The sequence below is a fragment of the Exophiala oligosperma genome (genome assembly GCF_000835515.1).
Source record: "Exophiala oligosperma strain CBS 72588 unplaced genomic scaffold supercont1.9, whole genome shotgun sequence".
NCBI lineage: Eukaryota > Fungi > Ascomycota > Eurotiomycetes > Chaetothyriales > Herpotrichiellaceae > Exophiala > Exophiala oligosperma.
In genome coordinates this window covers 1316833-1335599 of record NW_015622826.1, presented here as the reverse complement: position 1 = coordinate 1335599, position 18767 = coordinate 1316833, and the positions used below count along the sequence as shown (strand labels likewise).

Below are 18767 nucleotides of genomic sequence, written 5' to 3'. Positions count from 1 at the left end.
ATCATCCCAGATATGCTCGTGGTGAAAATGATATTCCCGCCACTCCCTTGAGCTTTGAAGTACTTGGCCGCGGCGCGGGCGCAGAACCAAGGCCCGTCGAAGTTCACGCCCATTTCGCTTCGAAATTCCGCCGTGCTCATGTCCTCGGCGGCGGCGGTGTAACATATCCCGGCGTTGGCGACGAGGATATCGATCTTGCCCCCGAAATCGGCCACGATGCGCTCAAAGACGGCGCCGACGGCCGTTTCGTCGCTGACGTCGCATTGGTAGGCTCGGATGGTGACCCCGTGGGTAGACGACAGGTCGGCCGCGAGTTGGTGGGCCGTCGAGGAGCTGCGGTAGATACTCGCGACCGAGGCCCCGGCTTCAGCGTAGGCCTTGACGATTTCGAGACCGATGCCTCGTGAGCCGCCTTTAAGCACTCATTTTTAGTTTCCTGCGCGCGCGCGTGTGTGTGTGTGTTGAACAATTGCAAGTGACGAGCTATAGTCGACGACGGACGAGGGTGGGAATGGATAGATGATGATATGTACTCCCTACAACAAGACTCAAAACGTACCTGTCACAATGGCGACTTTACCCTTGAGACTGAATAGATCCAAAACATGTGCGTCGCCTGGTTTGGGAAGGTACATTTTGATTCCTTTTTCTTTTTTCTTTCCCTTCCAGGGGTTGGAAGGGTTGTTGTTACGCTGTAGCACTTGTTTCCAGGAAGATACAGTGTATTGTGTACAGTATGAGTTGATGTACGGAGGACTTGGAGGTGTATACTTAGGTATGCTATTGATGCCACGACCTAGAGCCCGAGTTGGAGGGAAATACGGGGGTACAATGAGTCGGTACGATTTGGTGAAATGATTTCGATGTCTCTGTTAAGTCTGAGGACAGTCACAAAAAGAAACATTTATGGAGATGAGCGTCTACCTAGACACTACGAGTACATTTCTGGTGAACTATTTGTCTTGGATGAAAATAATAACCTTTTGGTACAGGGATAGAATTGCTCTATACGGGAGTATTTCCAACTTACCTACCCTAGCTGAGTTAGGATGCCTCTTGGATGTACTCCGTATACACTAGAGATATCGTTGGAGGAGGAAATATCGCTCGCTGTGTACGGTACAAATCGCTCGGTACATTTCTTGTAATCGGACCGTCGTTGCTCGTCACTCATACTCGGACTCGTAAAACGGTAGCGTCAATATCTCCTTATCCTCGACGTCCTTCCTTTACTTTTTCAACAGATACTCGTCAAAATTCAAGACCGACTTCCCCAGTACCAAAGCCCCTTCAGCACAATCATCCTTGTCACTCCACTCTTTTGCCGAATGGCTCACGCCGTCCTTGGACCTGACAAACACCATGGCCGTCGGGGCGACGAGCAAGGTCTCAAGAGAGTCGTGGCCCGTCAAGGTACGGGCGCCTACCCCCTTGTCGCCGCACGCGCGGGCGACACAATCCACCGCCTCCGGTGTAAAGTCTCCCGGCAAGATATGAAGGGACCGAGTCATGTCGAGCTCCAGACCGTGCGTCGAAGCCGCGGTTTTGGCCAACCCCTCAGCCCGTCGGCCCATCTCCAGCAAGCCCTCACCCTCGGCGTGCATGAGGCAAAACACCACTTTCGTCCGGGACTGGATGTTGCAAGCCCCCACGGGCCCGCTCTCGATGGCCGTCACCGTGCTGCGGCCGTGCATGTTGTGGGCGAGCGTTTCGACGCTCGTCATGAACCTGGCCGCGCCCTGGACGCTGTCCTTCCGCCCGTGCATGTCGGCCGTGTTGGCGTGGCCGTCGGCTCCCCGGAACACGACCTCGTACCACGTCATGCCTTCCCACCCTTGCACCCAGCCGACGGGCTTGTCGGCCCGCTCCAGGCTGCTCTGTTGCTCGACGTGGACCTCAAAGTGCGCCGAGATGGAGAATTCGTCGAACGTGTTGGGCCCGGAGCCCACGTAGCCTATGCGTTGGAGTTCGCCGCCCATGGTTTCCGGGGAACCGTCGTTCGAGTACGAGGCGTGCGCGGCCTCTATGGTGCTTTGGCCCGCGTAGACGAGAGACGAACCCAGAGGGGGAAAGAAACGGGCCCCTTCTTCGTTGGTCCAGTTGATGGCCACGAGGGGTGCTCGTGTCTTGATGTCTTGTTCGCGGAAACTTCGTAGCACTTCTAACGCGCAAAGGACCTGGATATCATGTATTGTGAGAGGTGTATGAACTCGTTGACGGAATCGTAAAGCACCACCACGGAAGGGAGGGAAAGAAGGAAAGGGAAAGAGAAATCTGTACCACTTACACCTAATGGACCGTCGAATCTGCCTCCCGTCGCCACCGTGTCGAGATGACTACCCATGGCAATCGGTGGGATGCTGTTGTCCATACCCTCGATGAGAGCAAATTGGGTGCCTGTAGCATTTACCTGTTTGGATTGTCAGAAGCAGGGTATCAATTGACTCTGTCTGCCTCGTAGTAGGTGTAATTTTGAAGTAGAGACTGGGTCTAATTTTCTCGGGTTCCGTACCTTGTAGTCTGCGCCCAAAGCAAGCACCTGGTCTCGAAACCAATCTCGCACCTTCTTATCATTGTCGTCGGCGCATAGACGAGTCACTCCACCTGGAGACGGGGCGCTGAATTGTGCAGTATAATGGATGTCATTCCTTGAAGAACCCAGCGCGATGATATCAGCACACATTCAAAGGCAACCAACCTCAAAAATTGGCAAGTTGAGTTCTTGATGATTCGACTGTAACCATCTGTGCCATACGGAGTACGTACCATAATCGATCACCATTAATTGAGAAGTTGGCGATTGGAGATGCGCGTGCCCTGGAAACGAAGAGGCGTCGCTTTCCCAGAGACGAATGAAGGAATGTGTTCACAGTGACTCTTGACCTGACGCTGAACAGCATCTTTGTCGGCGTTACTTAACGAATGTGCGGACAGAAAAATTTCCACCGAAGAAGTATATCCGAAAATCTGGAAGTATCGGAGAGATGCTAGGGGCGGTGATTCTTTACTGGATTAGAGCACTCAATCTCTGTAGAGTAGACTATATGTATCATGGTAAAGCCCACAGAGACTGGGGGCGGGTCAAGCCCTCATTGATAAGTGATCCTCTCCTCTCTTGAGGTTCGGGAAGGTGGTCATCCTGGTCAGTAGAGCCTCGGGTTACTGAGAACCCTGAGTAACTCGCAAGAGTGATTGATTAGGAGAAGCGACGGGACTGGGGGATTCTTGGATGATGACCACGAGTCGTCGGGAGAGGCCAATGAGTATGGTTTCCGCGCATCAATTCCGTCCATCTGGGGATAATGTACTGTACCCCCCGCTTTCTTCGTTAGCGTTCTCGTAGCTTCGTGAGCGGACTACATCACCAAGACTCGACGGTGGACTCCATTGGAATGTCATTAGTCTGAAGAGCTGATCCATCGCAACAGACATGGGTAAAAAACCTCTGAAAGCCAGCGTGTACAGCGGTGTGATTATCATAGCAGAAGTCAAGAAGTGTGTGCGTTGAAGATCATCACTCTGAAAGATGTCATACCAAAAACCACAGCCTGATCACATGAATGCCAATGCCCTGGCAAGGCTGAGCATCGTCAGGATAGTAACGAATCGAGAACACAATTGATTCTATGCTCTTCGAATGGTTTGCAATGATATTATCCACCTTCCTGCTATTGATATGGCCTGGTTGTCCATATCCAATGCTTCAACTAACGCTCAGACCTGTCGTGGTGTGCTTTCAAGAAAAATCCCCCCCCAGACCAGATGTAGCCCCTTCAGCCCAGATTTCCAGGTCCTTCATTCGACTTGAATGATCTCGCCTCAAGGCTTATCGAACCACTCATCATTATTATACTCACCGTATTTGTCGTCGAACTCCACAGACCCTGCCGTCGTACATGTACACAGACCAACACACTATAGATTTGTCGAAAGAAAATCGGTCGAAAATCGCCACTGTTCAGATGACCTCGTCTGGTCCGTTGTAAAGTTTTCTGTTGTCATTCCCTCAGCTCCACCAGCCACGTTGTTTGAACCATCAGTCACCTCCAAGCCAGTCATCCATGGAGGCAGACCGTATGCACTCTGATCGTACGTTGCTCGAGCAGTTTCCGCATCGTGCCATGTACCAGTATCAAACCACGAGGTGAAAAAAGGTTGAAGGTCATCGGTGCTGGTATTAGTACTAGCGACGGTGGCAGCAGCGTGCAAGACTTCAAGTCCTTCCATTGGCTCATTCTGCGTCTGGCCAATAGTCCGAGAGTTAGGTTGCTGGTTCTGTCGCTGTACATGCAGATCTGAAGCTTGTTGAGAGGTTGCCGCAGAAGCCGAGGACCGTGGAGGCCCAAGTGTCTCGTTACGAAGGGCCCCCGTGGCAGTTTCAGCACCTGTGCCTCGGGCTAAGCGGAATATGCTGGTCGGTTGGAGCACGGTATCAAAGGTGTTGTGGTTGGAAGAGCCCTCTCTACTGGACTTCGATGCACTGTGCTGCTTTAGCTGGGTTCGCCTGCACTGTGAGGTCGAACTTAACATACCTGTCGGAATCGTCGTCTACCTGATCAGGAACAATATGTCGAGAGAATGACAATGACCCAAGGTCGGACTCGATCAGCATCTTCCGTGCGGCCTGATACTGAAAAGAAGAGTTAGTTATTGAAGAAACAATACAGGACTAAAGGAGATTGGAATCGGTGACTCACAAACGGGCCAGCCATGCTCGTGATTGATTGCATAGCCTCAAGACAATCTAAATTGCTGTTGACGTGCGGCATGATCTCCTTCAGTACCGCCTTGCCCTGTTCTGTCTGGAGGCCTAAGATGCGAGTGACATAGTGTAACATGACTCGATTGCTATCGAAAGCCACAGAGGGAAGCCAGGTATCAGCCAGGATTTTCGTGCCGTGGTTCAAAGCATCCCTCAAGATACTAGCACAGTCCTGCGCACGCTGGAACATTGTAGTCTGTAAATGATCCTGAAATTCGCGAGGGTACTGCCATCTAATCTGTAGGCGGTATAACTGCGGCGTGGAAATTCGATACAAGTCGCAAATCGTCCAGTGGTAGGTGCACTGCAGCAAAATCAGAGCGCCGAGTTGCAATGATTCTTTCCTAAGATAAAAAGCCGTGCGGTTCAGCTGAAGGCTTGCAGGGAGACTTAACGACCAGTCTCGCAACGAAACATCGATCGCTGTGAATTCTGATGTCGGGAACCATGGTTCCTCCGCCGCGTCGAGTCTTTTGACGTATCTGCTTACGTTAACATCACGCCAAACCACGTCAGTGCCAGGGATATGGTATTCAAGGCATACCGTAAAACCCGTTTCCGAATCCTGATCAGGCGTATATAAAAAGCCAGAAGGCCCATGTTTTCCACTGGTCGAGGCGGAATCGTGTCCAGAGGCAGAAATTTCAAAAATTGACCAGGCTGAAGGAGTTCTGTCACACATGGAACTTGAAATAAGAAATTCCGTTCGTGAGTAGGCAGCTGGATCTTGATATCTCCCTCATGAAACATGGTTAACTGATCCGTACCGCTACCCGTCAACGCATCTTGTACGTAACAACTCCACATCACACGCCGACGTGATTCCTTGGATGGTATTGAAGGGCCGTTCAGTGACTCGTCTTCTAGGATGTCGGTCGAATATTCCAGGTTCAATCGAAGAGCGTGGGCTAAGCGAGCACAAACGCCTGTGAGGACGAAAGCGCTTGCATGTTTGCCAACGCGTATTTCATGATCATGAAGCAGGATCGCGGTCTACCCCGAGTTAACAAGACATCGATATTGATCAGAATGCGTCTTTTTTAGCCTTTCGAATGGATAGCCGTGGGGTTTCATGGCTAGAACATGGATCACTTACCATAAGATTCTCGACCGAGACGTTGTCAAGATTCGAGAAAAGTAGAGATGCCGCTCTTTTGGCCCACTCTGTTCCGGCCGAAAGCACATTACTGTACTCGCCACGTTCGGCGTGACCAGAATTTTGTAGAGCATAAAACCTGGAGAGATCCTCGTCAGCCTCTCCGGACTGGACACAATCACCCTATGCGAATACGTACTTGGCACCGAGCGCGCATACAATATGTAGCAATGCATTGTTGGCCTGGCTTTCACTCGTGTCATCATCTAGTCTCTCCATGAACAATGGCCTGTGGATGAATGCGTAGCACCGTAAAGGATGTATGTTGTCCATGTACTCCTTTACTAGAAGTCGGATCTTGGAGCGTGGAGGGAGGCGAGATGTAGAAAGCCTAGGAAAGCACAACAAGCCCGTCAGTATGGAGTAAACCTCAGACAATAGGAGGCAGGTAATAAGTTGAGCCGTCTGGTGCCACTGATACTAGATGCAAAGGAAACATACCAGGACAGATTCTCAACCTTGGGGGTTTGGGTGGTTCGAGGGCCTACTGGCGGCTCAGGACGAGCTGTTACGCTGGACGGTCCATGCAGTCCTCCTCTTGCTTGCACGGTGTTGTTGCTTGCATCAGTGTTTAAGAGACCGAAGTCACTGGTCCTCGTGCTCAAATTTGGTATACCTGCACTATCATTGAGGGGATGCGCCGAAGCCTGTGTGTCATCTGTCCTCGTTGGCGGGTCCGAAAGACTTGCTCTTGGCCCTCCTTGCAGTCTGCGAGTCCATTGAGGATCGGATTCTGCTTCGTACTCGCAAAGCAAGGATCGTCGCTTGCAGCGGAGACAGTCAGGTCGTTCACCGGTACATCTCGACTAGAGTAAAATGTCAACAAAATGGTGCACCAGTATGGTCGTGGATTTCATGCCTTGGATGCACGACACTCTCTACAAGATCTGAATGTGCGTTTTCGTTTTGGTGTCACTTGCGCTGGAGAAGCGTTATCCTGCTGTAGAGGTTCACCACCATCATGTCGTGGGCCATGGCAATCCAAGTTGAATCGTTCACAGTTGAGACAGCGGCCTGGACGTTCATCACATTTCACCTAGAGACATATTAATGTGGTGTCTCATTGCAATCTAGTTACACGGCGCCCTCGGGCATACCTTGCGAGCACGACAGGTAATGCAGCCTGTTCGATCAGTGTTAGATTATTTTCCATTGATGATTACGAATCTTGTGTGTTTGTGCGCCTTACCAGAACGAGAGCGTCGTGTCTTGACTCTTTTATCTGAATCTTCTATCCCAGGCAATTCGATGGTGGAGACCGGTATATCGGCAGAAAGAAGGTCAGTGCTGGTCATTTCCATGCTCCGGGATCGCTGGAAAGTAAGCGATGATCCCGGTGAAGAGATTGTCTGGGAAGAGGAAGAAGAGAGAGAGAGACGGAACGGAGATGGCGGGCGGTCGGCAGAGACTGACGGAACCGAACACTTCTCCGTAGTCGGCGACGGACTTGCGCACAGCCGGCCTGTATTAGGCATAGTCAGCATCGCCTAAACGTGCTGGCGTTGGTGCCAAAGAACCGCCTACTGACTCTCCCTCATGCGACAACCCGACCGAGCAGCCGATACAAGGACCGATGCTGCTACCGACCATCCGAACTAATCCGGTATACAAATAGGTATACAACTGCATACAGTATGTTTCGAAACTGTGTCTTTCTTTTTGGTGTCATTAGTCTACTATTGTACATGACTCTGTAGTTTTGACCTTTGGTGGATGCATAATACATTGAAGCCAGAGCCTCAGTCAACGAAGCTAGTCTTTCGTGTCTTGTTCGTTGCTTTATTCCCATTACCATTACCATTGCCAGCCCAACTCCCATTTCCCTTTCCCTTTCCCTTTCCCTTTCCAGTTCGAAACTGATCGTGAAAATGTGACAATTCCAAGGAAAAAGAACTCCGTACCTATGATGGGGCCCAACTCCACGCTTGTCATCAAAAAGCCGTTCCAATTGTTGTTGAAAGTGAATCAATCCTCGAAAACAAAAAAGGCAAGAAAGAAATCTCAAACAGTCCATGTCCATCCACCCTCGGCACCTTTTGAAAGACACAACCACCACCACTCTGTAGTCTCGTAGCCTCCAGAATGCATGTGCACCTTTGCAAAGCCCGCTTGGACGCACCAGCCCATCAATAGCTCTACTTCGTGCATATCCAAGGCAAAACCGATGGCCCTTGAGATCTCGGCGGCCGTGGCTCCGGGCATCTGCGCCAGCAGTCCCACGACTCCGCCAACGAACATCTCCCACAGGTGCACTTGCACGTGGCCATTGATGTCGACCCATGCGGGGATCAAGCCATCCTGTTCCTCATCGTCTACGTGTCCTCCGCGTCGCGGGACACGAAGCTGTCGGCCAGCGGCAGCAGGATCTCCCGAGACCCACGAAGTCGGCGACGTCGTGTAGATGTCGACGGCGAAACTCAGGACCCTCTTGTCCATGCTGCGGGTCTGGTAGCCAACTTTTTCGTGCTCAAGGCCATAGCGAGTCCGAGGCACGTCGCGGCCCGGTTGGAAGCGCACGACGCCCTGGCTGTAGAGGTTGAGCACGGCGACCATCTGGGCGTCGTCGACGATCTGGTCGCTTTCAAACACCACCGCCGCGGCGCTCTCGCCGCGCGCAAAGGCAGCGTCGAGAACGTCGAGCTTGTACGCCGCGGCGCGACGGAGCATGCTCGGCGTGATCATACGGCGCTCATCGAAACGCTCAAACAGCTTTCGAGCCGGCTCCCATGACCGCACGCTGGACACGGTGTCGTGGCCGTTTCGGTCCTTGGACACGCGCTGGATGATTTTCTCATCCTGTAGTAGTTTCAGCACGCGTGCAAGGAGCGTGTCTCGCATGGCCGCCGTGGGAGCCAGGCGAGATAGTTTGGCCAGCGCGACGGACGGGTCAAAGGATTCCTGAGGCGTCAGGACCGTAGATAGAGCCCAGGACTTGGCGAGGTGGAATGTCGGATCGGACATTTCGGATTCGAAGCGTGGAGTGTATTGCATTTGCATTCGTTTTTTCACTGACAGAGTGTTGTCAGTGGAAATGCTGGCAGGATGAGTATGTCCGAAGATAAGAGAGCTTATTAGGTCTTCCCTGGCTGGATTCGTAATGTTCAGATTATATCCAAGCAGGTTGTGGTAGCGCTTGGGTTCTGTGAAGGACAATTTGGTTGTCTTGTCGAATTCGTCGCGAGTGTCGGGTAATTCTCCTATCTGTTCCGAGTTCAAGTTATCGAGCTTCTTTAGCGCCCAGTCAATGATGCCGGCCCAATCTGTCGATGCTAGGTCTTCAAAGTTGACGGATGGCACTTCGTCAGCCTCTAGAGCTTCGAGGTATTTCCACTGCAGATTGTTCGTCAGCGAGTTGATGTCGCGGGGATATTTCTTCGAGAGCGTCTTCCACCGGTCCGCGACAAAGTCCTGGGTGCGGTCGGGAAACAACTTCATCACGAGTGGCCAGTCGATGTAACTTTCTAGGCCACCTGCGAGAGTGCGCACGACAATCACGGCGATGACGATACGGTATATGTCATGCTCGGCCATGTTGCGGAGGTGCTGGGTGCCTCGGGCTGGTCTTTCTGTCCGGCTCACACGTCCTCTGGCATTTCCACGTTTGCTGCTCGTGACTTGTAGACCTCTGGCGCCACCTCTCTGGCGCTTGGGCTGAGGCTCAAATTCTGGTTCAAAATCGATGTCTTCCGTGGATGGTTTGCGTTTGTAAGGTCTTTTAGAGCGAGATGCAGCAATTTCCGCTTGAGGGGCGGAAGGTGGCTGCGTAGGTGAATGGTCGCTCGGTAGCCATGCAATGCGCTGCAACGACTCTGTAGGTGCCTCCAGTGCTGACACAAAATTAGGCCATGACTTCGTCGGAGGCAAAGGAACTTCGACCTCGACTTGGTCCTTGTTGGAAAATTGTACAAGAGTCTCGAAGCTAATCGCGGCGGGAACAAGAGCACGCGCGTAGAGTGCCTTGGGAACGCCATGGTTGATGAAAGCGTATTTTGTCCGGCTGGAGAATTTTGATTCCTGTTCCTCCCAAGCGCGGACAGCCTCTACTTCACTGGCGAAGCGCTGCAGCCCAATATCGGCAGATTGAACATCTTTGAAATGAACGTTCAAATCTGGCATCTGTAGAATGTCTTGTAGGGACGATGGGAAGTCTAATTTGCCGTCATTTGCCCAGATCACTTTCTTCGCATTTAAGCGTGCTCTTGGTTTCCGAACACTTCGTCCACCGTTGGTGCTGGTATCTTTCCAGGGGTTGGAAGGATTCGAGTCAGACCGTAGCGCTACGACCGGATTTTCGATGATCCAACGGTCGATCTGGACAGTCGGCAGAGCGCCAAGACGCGGCACTTTCAGAGTCAGAAATCCAGTTGCTGCAGTTGGAACGCCGACAGTTCTGATAGGTCCCAAATCTGATGCATCTTCGCTCACGCTTCTTTCTAAAGTGGTCCGTTCGTCCACAGGTATCAAGATGGCCGTTGAGCTAGATCGATGACGTTTGAATGCTCTAGTCTCCATCGAAGGGCTGGCTGCATCGTCAACAGCTGAAGATACTCGTCTTCTTTTACGTGGCGTCTCCTCCTCATCAGACGCCACGTTGAAAGCTGTCTTCCCAATCAAAGGCTTGCGATTGCCTTCATCTCTCCAGTGTGGTGGAATGTAGTCTGCAGGCTCAGCATCGATGATTTTTTGTTTCATGTCTTGAACAACCTGAGAGTCTGGACTGATGCTTGGAAGGAAGAGAATTGCGCGCTTGAGCATCATCCCCGTTCGACTCCGATGACTGAACATGACCTGCCGTAGTTTACCCCGTTCGCATAAAGATTTGATGGCAGCTTTGAGTGTTTTGAGAATAGGGCGGTCTGGCTGGCCAGCTTCTTGCCACCTGGCAGTAGAAATTCTTCTCAAGGTGGAGGCATCATTCGGTGCAACTCCTGATGTCTCCGAGACCAGCTGGAAAACAATCTTGCGACACAAGGCACCGACCTTCAAGGCTTCTCGACTTGACCCTTGTGTCTGTGTTTGTGATGGAAATTCGTCAGAATCTGATGCAGTTTCTTCTCGGTGCCGCTTTTGTGTCGTTCGTTTTCTGCGTCGCGGAGTTGCAGCACCGGAAGGGACAAACTCGCCGTCAACCTCCGAGGGTGGCCAGCTCTCATGACGAGCCAGAGCCAGTGTAGGCGTGGTTTCTGCACTTATGTGAGAATTAACGGACAAAGCCGAAGCTTTTCCTGAGTCCTCCGGGACAGACTGCTCGATATGATCTTGCAACGGAGTATCTGCTGATCTTTCAGCGCTTGTGGTGGCAACAGCAAGGACATTCTTGAGAATACGTTCACCTTCGTTGACAAGTGCATCTACAGGAGAGTTGCTCTCGAATGCATTTTCTCCATCCGAAGGACTCAGATCTGTCTGCAAGAAGAGTTGATTCGCATCATTTGATCTTGGTACGAGCATACCGCCAGTCTGTGGATAGACAGGAACACCAGACGAGGGTCGTGATCCGCTATCGGAGACCTGCTCGCTCAATCCAGCTGCAATGTGGCTATTATCAATCTCCCCCGAACGGACGGGCGCATATTTCAGTGGTGGTGGTGGTGGTGGTGGTGGACGTTTCCCACTAGGCAGCTTGATATCTTGCGATTCAGTCTCGAGCTCGGGCAAAACAGCTGGTGAGGCACATGTAGGATTCGACTTATACCCAGGCTGGACAAGCTCTTCATTCGTCGAGACTATTGAGGCCTCGTGCGAAGCAGCCTGACTTGTTGTCAATAAGGCATATGATGGAGGCGTTGCAGCCGACTCCTCGTCCGTATGCAAGACTTCGGCAGCAGAAACCTCCTGCTCTCTCGATTGCTGTTTAGAGCGATCTGACTTTTCTTTAGCCAATATTCTGGCTTTTGAAACTCTGCGAAGATCCTCTCGTTCGGAAAGAGAGGAAGGTAGAAGTGGGTATGTAAAGCTGTGAGCAATGCTAGAAGATATGAATCGACATTTGTGAGGGACGTTCCTGTTACGGAAGCTGACTTCTTGTAAGCGGCTGGATTTGAATATCAAAATTTGCGACTGTGATTTGATCTTGCTGTGGTGCACCCCTTTTGGTGTAATATACAGGCCTGCGGATGATCGATCGAGTACACTCTTTGTGGAAGCCACCCAAGCTTCATTGATATCTTCAATGTGGTGTGGAACAGGAAGCCCAGCATCGATGCCTCTCGACAGTGTATCATCAAAACCAGGAGGACGGCGGGCGTACAGAGCAAGACCAGCAGGATCTTTCATGACGCCTTTGTGATCCTTCTTAGACATGCCAGCATTCGTTCTTGCCTCGAGGAAGATCCGCCTCCAGAAGCTTTCTGTACCTCGCGCATATTTTCGAGGCCGGCCCCTCACAATCCCGCCGGCGACCGCCTCGTTGACATTCTTCTTAGTAGGTGTCGCGGTTGTCCGGGCTTGAGGACTTCCAAGCCCTGCAGGGTTCGTGAGTAGGGACGATTTTTTGACACGGGTTTCTTCGGGTAATATCTCGCGCAGCGTGACGATCGGTCTCTGGCCGGGATCTTTGACCAGGATAGGTTCGCCAACCTTTGCTAGAACATCTCCCGGTCCGGCGGCCCGAATGAGCGTTGAGAAGTTGCATTCGCCATTCTTGACCTGGAGAGAGAGTGCATTCTGAATAGGAAAGCCATAAGCATCGATTTTGATGACCTTCGCAGTCTTCTCATTAGACGCCGCATCCTTCTTGGCGTTCGCCATTGCCAATGCTTGCTTTGCTCCAGGGATCCCAGATACATCAATAGCGTGTTCGGCAACCAATTGGAGAAAGATATCCCAAGAGTAATGGGTGAACTGGGCAACGCCATCAACTGTTATGCTAGTGCGTACAATGGTCAGATGTCGTAGATGAAGCGGCTGGACGCTCAACGACTGAGCAGATATTCTGGCAAGTAGAGATTCAATAGTCCGACGAACGAAGAGGCCAGTGACCATTTGTCGAGAACTCTGAGAGGTATTAGCTGCATGCCTGCATTTCATTCCAGGTGCCTTACCGTATTAGTGAGCCCAGCGTGACCTGCGACACGCGCCGCATCGAGAAGGGTGTTAGCCATATTGCGGTCTGGATTCCATCTTGCAAGATGTGGCGCAGTCCCTGGAGCCTCAGAGACTGAAAGGCTTCCACCTAGCTCATCGGAAGACCCTGGCTCAAGTACCGAGGACAGATGTTGTATAGTATAATCTAGTTTCAGATCATTCACTTCGAGGTTCTGCAAGTCCTCAGGACTAGGACGATGCAAAAGTTGAACAAACGGTTGCACATCTCCAGAAGTCGCCGAGGGGCCGATAGCAGTTTTCACTCTTTTCAGGCATTTCAATCGATCAAGGCGCCGAAGAATCCTACCCAGAACGGTGGATTCGGCAGCGGATTCAAGGTTCAATTGCTGTGCAAGCTGTGTCTGGGAAACAAGATGCTGTTGTGAAAGAACGTCAAAGATTCTCCGAACAGCATCTCGCACTGTTGAGCCTTTTAGAGGCTGTCCACCTTGGCGATGAATGTCATCCGGATCATAGGCCTTGGATGGAGCAAATTTCTTCAATGTAAGGCGACTCGTCCGGTTGCCTTTGAGATAAACCACTTCTTTGATGATATAGCCTTTGTGCTGCAATGCGTCTGTACGCTTAGGAACCGAGCGCTTGTCTTGACCCGTCAACCTGATAAGTTCACCTTGTAACATGCCATCTGACCGTGTCGCAGCAATCTGAGCCAAAAGATCGAATTCCAAAGACGCTACTTTGGTGACGTCCGGAGGATGTCCACAGAGAGCCTGGTAGATTCGGTCCTCGTTAGCCCGGATCCTGGGCGCTTCGCTTGGAACTCGTTTCTTCTGGTCCACCCCAAGGGATTCAGGTTGTCGGCTGTGTTCTGGGGGGCTCCCAAGATTTTGCGATTGGTCGACTGGGTTCAGGTTTTCATTGACAGCGTCTCTGGCAAACTCGACATCTATCTGATCCAGCGGTATGTTGTTGTACTCTTTATTATCGCCAAGAGAAATGTCCGGATGTCGACCAAGCCATGTCCAGATCTTACCAAGCAGGAGCCGGTCGACGTTGACCCTGGACTCGGACTTGAAAAGATCTTCTGCAGTAGCATCGTTGGCATCTAGTAGGTGAGTGGGATCATAAAACGATGACACAGCTTTCGCGAGGCCATCGATGGTGAGACCTGTATACAGATCGGTGGTCAGTCATGACCCTCCAAGTAATGGAACCTGAAGGGGGGAATGCAAGGATGTCTGTAGACCGTGTGGGGCTCCTTGATGGTCCCTCGCATACTTTTGGAATGAGAGAATAGGACGTCGCTACTTTCGCACCAACCAAGTACTTACCGGAAAGTCCACTCAGTGCTATCTCACCGAGTAAAAACTCGATGAGTTCATCCAAGCTCTTCGCCATCGTTTTCGTTCCATAGCAGGGGATCTGTGATGATTTGTGAGCGAGATGTGAAACGAAATTATAGAGCGGTCATGAGGTTCGAACCGCAGACCCGGCGCGTCAATTTTGACTGAAAATCATGGGCTTGGCGAGAGTCACGCGCACACACTGCTGTGATTGGCTGATCGGCGATGCCTAGGAGAACTCACACTAGACCGCTCCTAGTTGGTCCTTCTACTTACTACGGTCGCATCTTGAGCAATTAACTGGCCTGGGGAAGAAAAAATTGACAGTCAACAAAGAGACACGTCCGAACTGGACAAAATCTATGGGTACTCTAGAAGACCTCGTGCTGCACCGGCCTTCAAGCAGTTGCGTGTGCGAATGCGACCAAGCGTCCTTCAATCCTTCTGCGTCCTGGCTACCACCTTTTGTACGATAAACACAAACACTTTTCCCGAGACTCCACCATGCAGAAAGCAAAGAGCCCACCATCTGCGCCCATCAGATAGAAACGTAAGGCGAGAAGGATAACCAAAATTGCTGAGGTCTGCGGCCTCTCACAGGACCAGCTCAGAATGCTGCCGTGGGCGTTCCAGGCAGGAAGCGGAGAGATTTAGATGTACATAGAACAAGAAGCAGGCCTTCATATACCTTACCTTGAACGGACAGTGAAGTGGTGCCGTCGTAGGTCTTTCAACAGTTAAGACGCAATTGCGCGAGGTGGGTAGTTGCGGCGGTTGTTTCGCTGCTTTGAAGGCTTTGAGACTGTGCTCCATCCCTCTTCTTCCAATTCTGCTGTTGTGCTTCCTTCAGGTGCTTGAGCTGTGGGTGCATTGCGCCATGATCCATTGGCGCGGCTAGGTGGGTCTCTAACAATTTCTTTGGGCTTGACCGCCTTGTCATCAACAGGACGGCTTTCATCACCCTCGTCGTTCTCGTCATCAGCGACCATATCATTCATGCCAGAATCGGCGCGTCGTAGGATGTCGTATTTCGGGGTAGTCTGTTGGGCGTTCTCTTCGCCATTCTCCTTTGGTGCGCTGGGTTCTTTGTTATCTTTGCTAGTCGGTTCCCTGGATTTCTCAAGCTCCGCCTTCTCCTTTGCCAAACGACGCTCCTCTGCCTTCTCGGCTTTGGCCTTGTCATCGGCCTCGCGTTTCTGACGGATAGCCAGTTGACGCTTCTCCTCCACTTCCTTCTCCTTTGCAGCTGTGTCGACAGGTCGTGCTGCACCAAATGGACTAGCCTTGGAGTCAGACACAGGGGTGGGGGATGTCACCGGCTCAGCTTCGGACACGGTTCTCTTTGCGAGATTCAGCTTTGGCCTCGTCGCAGGAACAGCAGCGGCAGCAGGAGCAGGCGAGGAAGGCTCACTCGCCTCGGGGGTGGGTGCCTTAGCGGGAGCGTCAGGTCGCATTCTAGCTCGCCATTGGTTATCCATTTCTGACGCTGTTGGAGTTCGCTCAGGTGGTGGTCGTTCAGTATACTCGCGCCTCGGCGGTCGCGAGCCGTCCTGAGATCGGCCCTCACCCCATGCTGGGGAGTTTCGGCGGAATCCACCGTCTTTGCTACCTTGCCTGCCACCCTCGCGGAGCGACGTGGGGGCCGGAGACACAGGCGACAATGGCCCTTTTCTCTCCCAATTGGAAAAGTCCCTGACCTTTCCATCACCCTCGGCGAATGCGCGTCGTGGTCCTCTTTCGCTGCCGGCGTCAGAAGAATTGTCGAAATTGCGACCTCCAAATCCACCAGCCCGTTCGGAAACTCTCCGCTGGTTGTTTGGCAGATCTGGAAGAGGGCCTTTCCTTGACCAGTCGCTGAAGTCTCTGGTATCTTGTCTCTCTTTCGCTATCCATCCATCAGCATACTTGCCGTCTCCCAAACATTGGTGTCACTTACGAGGCTCCGCGACGCTAATGCGCACTGAGCGACCGGCCAAGTTACTGCCACTCAGATCGAGTGCAGCTTTAAGACCGTCCAAGGTTGCAAATTCCACATAACCGAAGCCTTTTGGTTTGCGATCCATCTTATCCTCCACGATGCGAACATTGGTCACTTCGCAGTCTCTGAAGAAGTCACTAACATCTCCCTGCGTGGCATCAAAGGAGAGATTTGCAAGATGGGCGGTATAAGGAGGTTGAGTGGGAAGTGGCAATTGTTCTCGCGTAGCATAGGTATCTCGTCTCTCTGTATTTCTAGTATCAGCTTCCGAGCCGTGTTCCAACGCGCAGGTGATTACCCACCTGAAAATCCGCCTCCCAAGCTAGGTGCAGTGCTGTAGGTACGTCGTTCGGAGGCATAGCTGGGCCTGCTGTCGGAGGCTACGATCATCAGAAGTCAGCCACGATCTTGGCAATTCATACAGATTCGAGTCAGAGAGGGGATTCTCACCTGGCAAGGGCATGTCCTCCATCTCGTCCGCCCATGAGCCAAAATCTGTAGGCGTTAGTCAAAAGGTCATCCGGGGCCAATCCAGCTCGAGACGCACTCTCATCCTGCAAGAAGGTCCCGAGGGACATCTTCTGATTCTTCTTCGGAGCTATGAATCGTCAGCACAAAGAACAACAAGGCCTCCCAGCACAGGGACGTTGCTGTTCGTACGCATGATTGCAAATCTCAGCACGCGCCGATTGTGCGACCGCTCTGGTAAGGGTGGTGAAAAAAGTGACGGTGACTGAAGACGCCTGTTGGCGTAATCAGACAGACAGAATTATTATCGAGAACACAAATGAGCTCTCGAATGATCTAGGATAATGGAGACGCAATCGATGAAGAGGCTGAATGTCCTGCGAAAGTCTGCCCTCACTTTCTTCCGTCAGGCCTTGGCGCGAACTTGTCCGCGCTGCGGCAACGTTCTTCTTCTGCTCCTCTTCTCCGACTGCACCTCGACAATTCACGGGAAAGCATGGCTAGAGATGGACAGGCCCATTACCAATGATCTGGTCAATTCTTTCACCAATCCAGTCTTGTCCTCTCTCGCCGTAGGCGTAGGGACTGGTATGTCGATTCTGATAAAGACGGCATTGGCCTCTTGCTGATCACGTTCTACCAGGAGTTCTCGGAATAGCTTATGGCGGAGTAGCTGGAACTATTCTCTCGACGCCTAATCCTGTTCTATACCCAACCTACTCCGGAGTTCAATGGCTCTGCGCAGGAACTACATTCTTCTGTTTGTATCCCCCTTTCCAAAGCCTGTCTAAAGATGTTAACAGATGGCCAGACTGTCGTAGTGTCCTTCTTGCAGACCCGAAAACTCGACAGCACCCGCTACAGGTGGTCGCTGCAAGTGGCCTTAGCGGCTTTGGTGCCGGTGCTGTCGCAGGTGCATTTTGTGAGTATTATAATCGTAAAAGCCGTGGATATCTCCTAAATGCTGTTCAGTGCGACGAGCTGCTGTGATCCCAGGCGGCATTATTCTGGGAGCCCTGGCTGCCACCTCTCAGGCAGCGCTCAATGTGAACGGAGGATCCTTTGATCTGAATTTTAATGATATCCCATTACGCTTGCAGCGAGGCATGGCCAACCTTATGCCTATGCAATCGCTCTCTGATGAGCAGTATGAAGAATTGTTGAACAGCAAACTTCTCAACATTGAGGCACAAATTTCACTACTCGATGATCAAATCGCAGACATCCGTGAAGCAAGCAAACAGCAAAAGTCTAGCAGGAAGTCAGATTCGTGAACAGATCCGGGACAGATGAGGACAAAACCGTCAAGACCATTGGATCACTACCATAGCAAGAAGCTCAGGTGGCCTTCCTCAAAATGTTGATCCGGAACAGGATGGCCAGTCTATTGTTCTCCATCTACCGGCATCATAGCCTCGAGCAACAGCCACCGACTCCCAAGAAATAGCTTGTTTCACCAAGCAGCTTATGAACGACTTTACGACGATCGAGCACAATGCTCGAATTTACAAATGAGCACCATCGACACCCCCAACGACTGTTTGCAAGTTGGAAGACTGTCAAATAAACATGTCGGAGTTAAGCTCGAGGATGTCGGCTAAAGAGGCTCAACCGGAAGATCAGGTCCGGGCAACATTTTGTACAGTACTCTCACACAATGTTCAAGAGGATCAATGTTCAAGAGGATCAATGTTCAAGAGGAGTACGGAGTAAAGTGGAGTGTACTTCTACTGTAAAGTCAGTAATTTCGGCTCCTCGACCCGTGTGATGTGCTCTGTATGGAGTAGTACATAGGTCAATAGGGAAAAGGGGAGGTTAGGAACTGGACACAGAGCTTGGTCGCTGTTCGATAATTTGGCTTGTGATTTTATGCATATTATCGCTCAACGACACCCACGGGCCGACCTTGTTGTGGTATTATTGTGGCATTGCTCTCTAGACATAAATCCTCATAACCCAGGCGTCATTGACATATCCATCGGGCAAGTGAAGATGCGTGCACGTCAGTGACTA

At 51.6% G+C, this 18767-nt stretch overlaps 5 protein-coding genes across 8 annotated transcripts; 1 reads left to right on the top strand and 4 right to left on the bottom strand.

Moving 5' to 3' along the window:
- Window positions 1-1229: 1229 nt before the first annotated feature.
- On the bottom strand, window positions 1230-2683 carry PV06_09045 (uncharacterized protein; the record flags this gene model as incomplete). Its single annotated transcript, XM_016410452.1, has 3 exons — window positions 1230-2177; window positions 2288-2410; window positions 2513-2683. The coding sequence occupies 3 exons, from the start codon at window positions 2681-2683 to the stop codon at window positions 1230-1232; spliced, it is 1242 nt and encodes a 413-aa protein (XP_016259474.1).
- A 771-nt stretch (window positions 2684-3454) lies between these two features.
- On the bottom strand, window positions 3455-7255 carry PV06_09044. Of its 2 annotated transcripts, XM_016410450.1 has the most exons (10): window positions 7108-7255; window positions 7016-7041; window positions 6778-6954; window positions 6360-6724; window positions 6058-6249; window positions 5859-5997; window positions 5307-5755; window positions 4698-5244; window positions 4533-4630; window positions 3455-4480 (listed from the first exon to the last, which is right to left on the bottom strand). In XM_016410450.1, exons 1-10 carry the CDS (start codon window positions 7217-7219, stop codon window positions 3916-3918), a joined length of 2670 nt encoding a protein of 889 aa, XP_016259472.1. In that variant the 5' UTR covers window positions 7220-7255; the 3' UTR covers window positions 3455-3915. The 2 variants fall into 2 exon arrangements, with proteins under 2 accessions (XP_016259472.1, XP_016259473.1); XM_016410451.1 differs by having other exon boundaries at window positions 6058-6724; window positions 6778-7041.
- Window positions 7256-7605: 350 nt separating this feature from the next.
- On the bottom strand, window positions 7606-14417 carry PV06_09043. 2 transcript variants are annotated; one of them, XM_016410448.1, is made up of 3 exons: window positions 14297-14417; window positions 12962-14133; window positions 7606-12914 (listed from the first exon to the last, which is right to left on the bottom strand). In XM_016410448.1, the coding sequence occupies exons 1-3, from the start codon at window positions 14361-14363 to the stop codon at window positions 7920-7922; spliced, it is 6234 nt and encodes a 2077-aa protein (XP_016259470.1). In that variant the 5' UTR covers window positions 14364-14417; the 3' UTR covers window positions 7606-7919. The 2 variants fall into 2 exon arrangements, with proteins under 2 accessions (XP_016259470.1, XP_016259471.1); XM_016410449.1 differs by lacking the exon at window positions 14297-14417 and having other exon boundaries at window positions 12962-14158.
- Window positions 14418-14617: 200 nt separating this feature from the next.
- Window positions 14618-17106, bottom strand: PV06_09042. Of its 2 annotated transcripts, XM_016410446.1 has the most exons (6): window positions 16947-17106; window positions 16834-16884; window positions 16737-16781; window positions 16589-16666; window positions 16245-16532; window positions 14618-16193 (listed from the first exon to the last, which is right to left on the bottom strand). In XM_016410446.1, the coding sequence occupies exons 1-6, from the start codon at window positions 16948-16950 to the stop codon at window positions 15046-15048; spliced, it is 1614 nt and encodes a 537-aa protein (XP_016259468.1). In that variant the 5' UTR covers window positions 16951-17106; the 3' UTR covers window positions 14618-15045. The 2 variants fall into 2 exon arrangements, with proteins under 2 accessions (XP_016259468.1, XP_016259469.1); XM_016410447.1 differs by having other exon boundaries at window positions 16834-17106.
- PV06_09041 (uncharacterized protein) lies at window positions 17099-18456 on the top strand (the record flags this gene model as incomplete). The annotated part of the gene is made up of 4 exons (XM_016410445.1): window positions 17099-17342; window positions 17398-17514; window positions 17566-17676; window positions 17727-18456. The coding sequence occupies 4 exons, from the start codon at window positions 17099-17101 to the stop codon at window positions 18026-18028; spliced, it is 774 nt and encodes a 257-aa protein (XP_016259467.1). The 3' UTR covers window positions 18029-18456.
- Window positions 18457-18767: the final 311 nt, after the last annotated feature.

Bases quoted from the DNA above. Each gene is read 5' to 3' on its own strand.
- PV06_09044 (XM_016410450.1), bottom strand. From the start codon at position 7,219: ATGGAAATGACCAGCACTGACCTTCTTTCTGCCGATATACCGGTCTCC. The intron at 5,998-6,057 runs GTACGTATTCGC...GGATCTCTCCAG, and splicing joins GTATGCGCGCTCGGTGCCAA to GTTTTATGCTCTACAAAATT. The intron at 4,481-4,532 runs GTATGTTAAGTT...AAAGCAGCACAG, and splicing joins GTAGACGACGATTCCGACAG to TGCATCGAAGTCCAGTAGAG.
- PV06_09042 (XM_016410446.1), bottom strand. The intron at 16,667-16,736 runs GTGAGAATCCCC...TGATGATCGTAG, and splicing joins GGAGGACATGCCCTTGCCAG to CCTCCGACAGCAGGCCCAGC. The intron at 16,194-16,244 runs GTAAGTGACACC...ATGGATGGATAG, and splicing joins CATTAGCGTCGCGGAGCCTC to CGAAAGAGAGACAAGATACC.
- PV06_09043 (XM_016410448.1), bottom strand. From the start codon at position 14,363: ATGGCGAAGAGCTTGGATGAACTCATCGAGTTTTTACTCGGTGAGATA. The intron at 14,134-14,296 runs GTAAGTACTTGG...ATCTGTATACAG, and splicing joins AGCACTGAGTGGACTTTCCG to GTCTCACCATCGATGGCCTC. The intron at 12,915-12,961 runs GTAAGGCACCTG...AATACCTCTCAG, and splicing joins ACGCTGGGCTCACTAATACG to AGTTCTCGACAAATGGTCAC.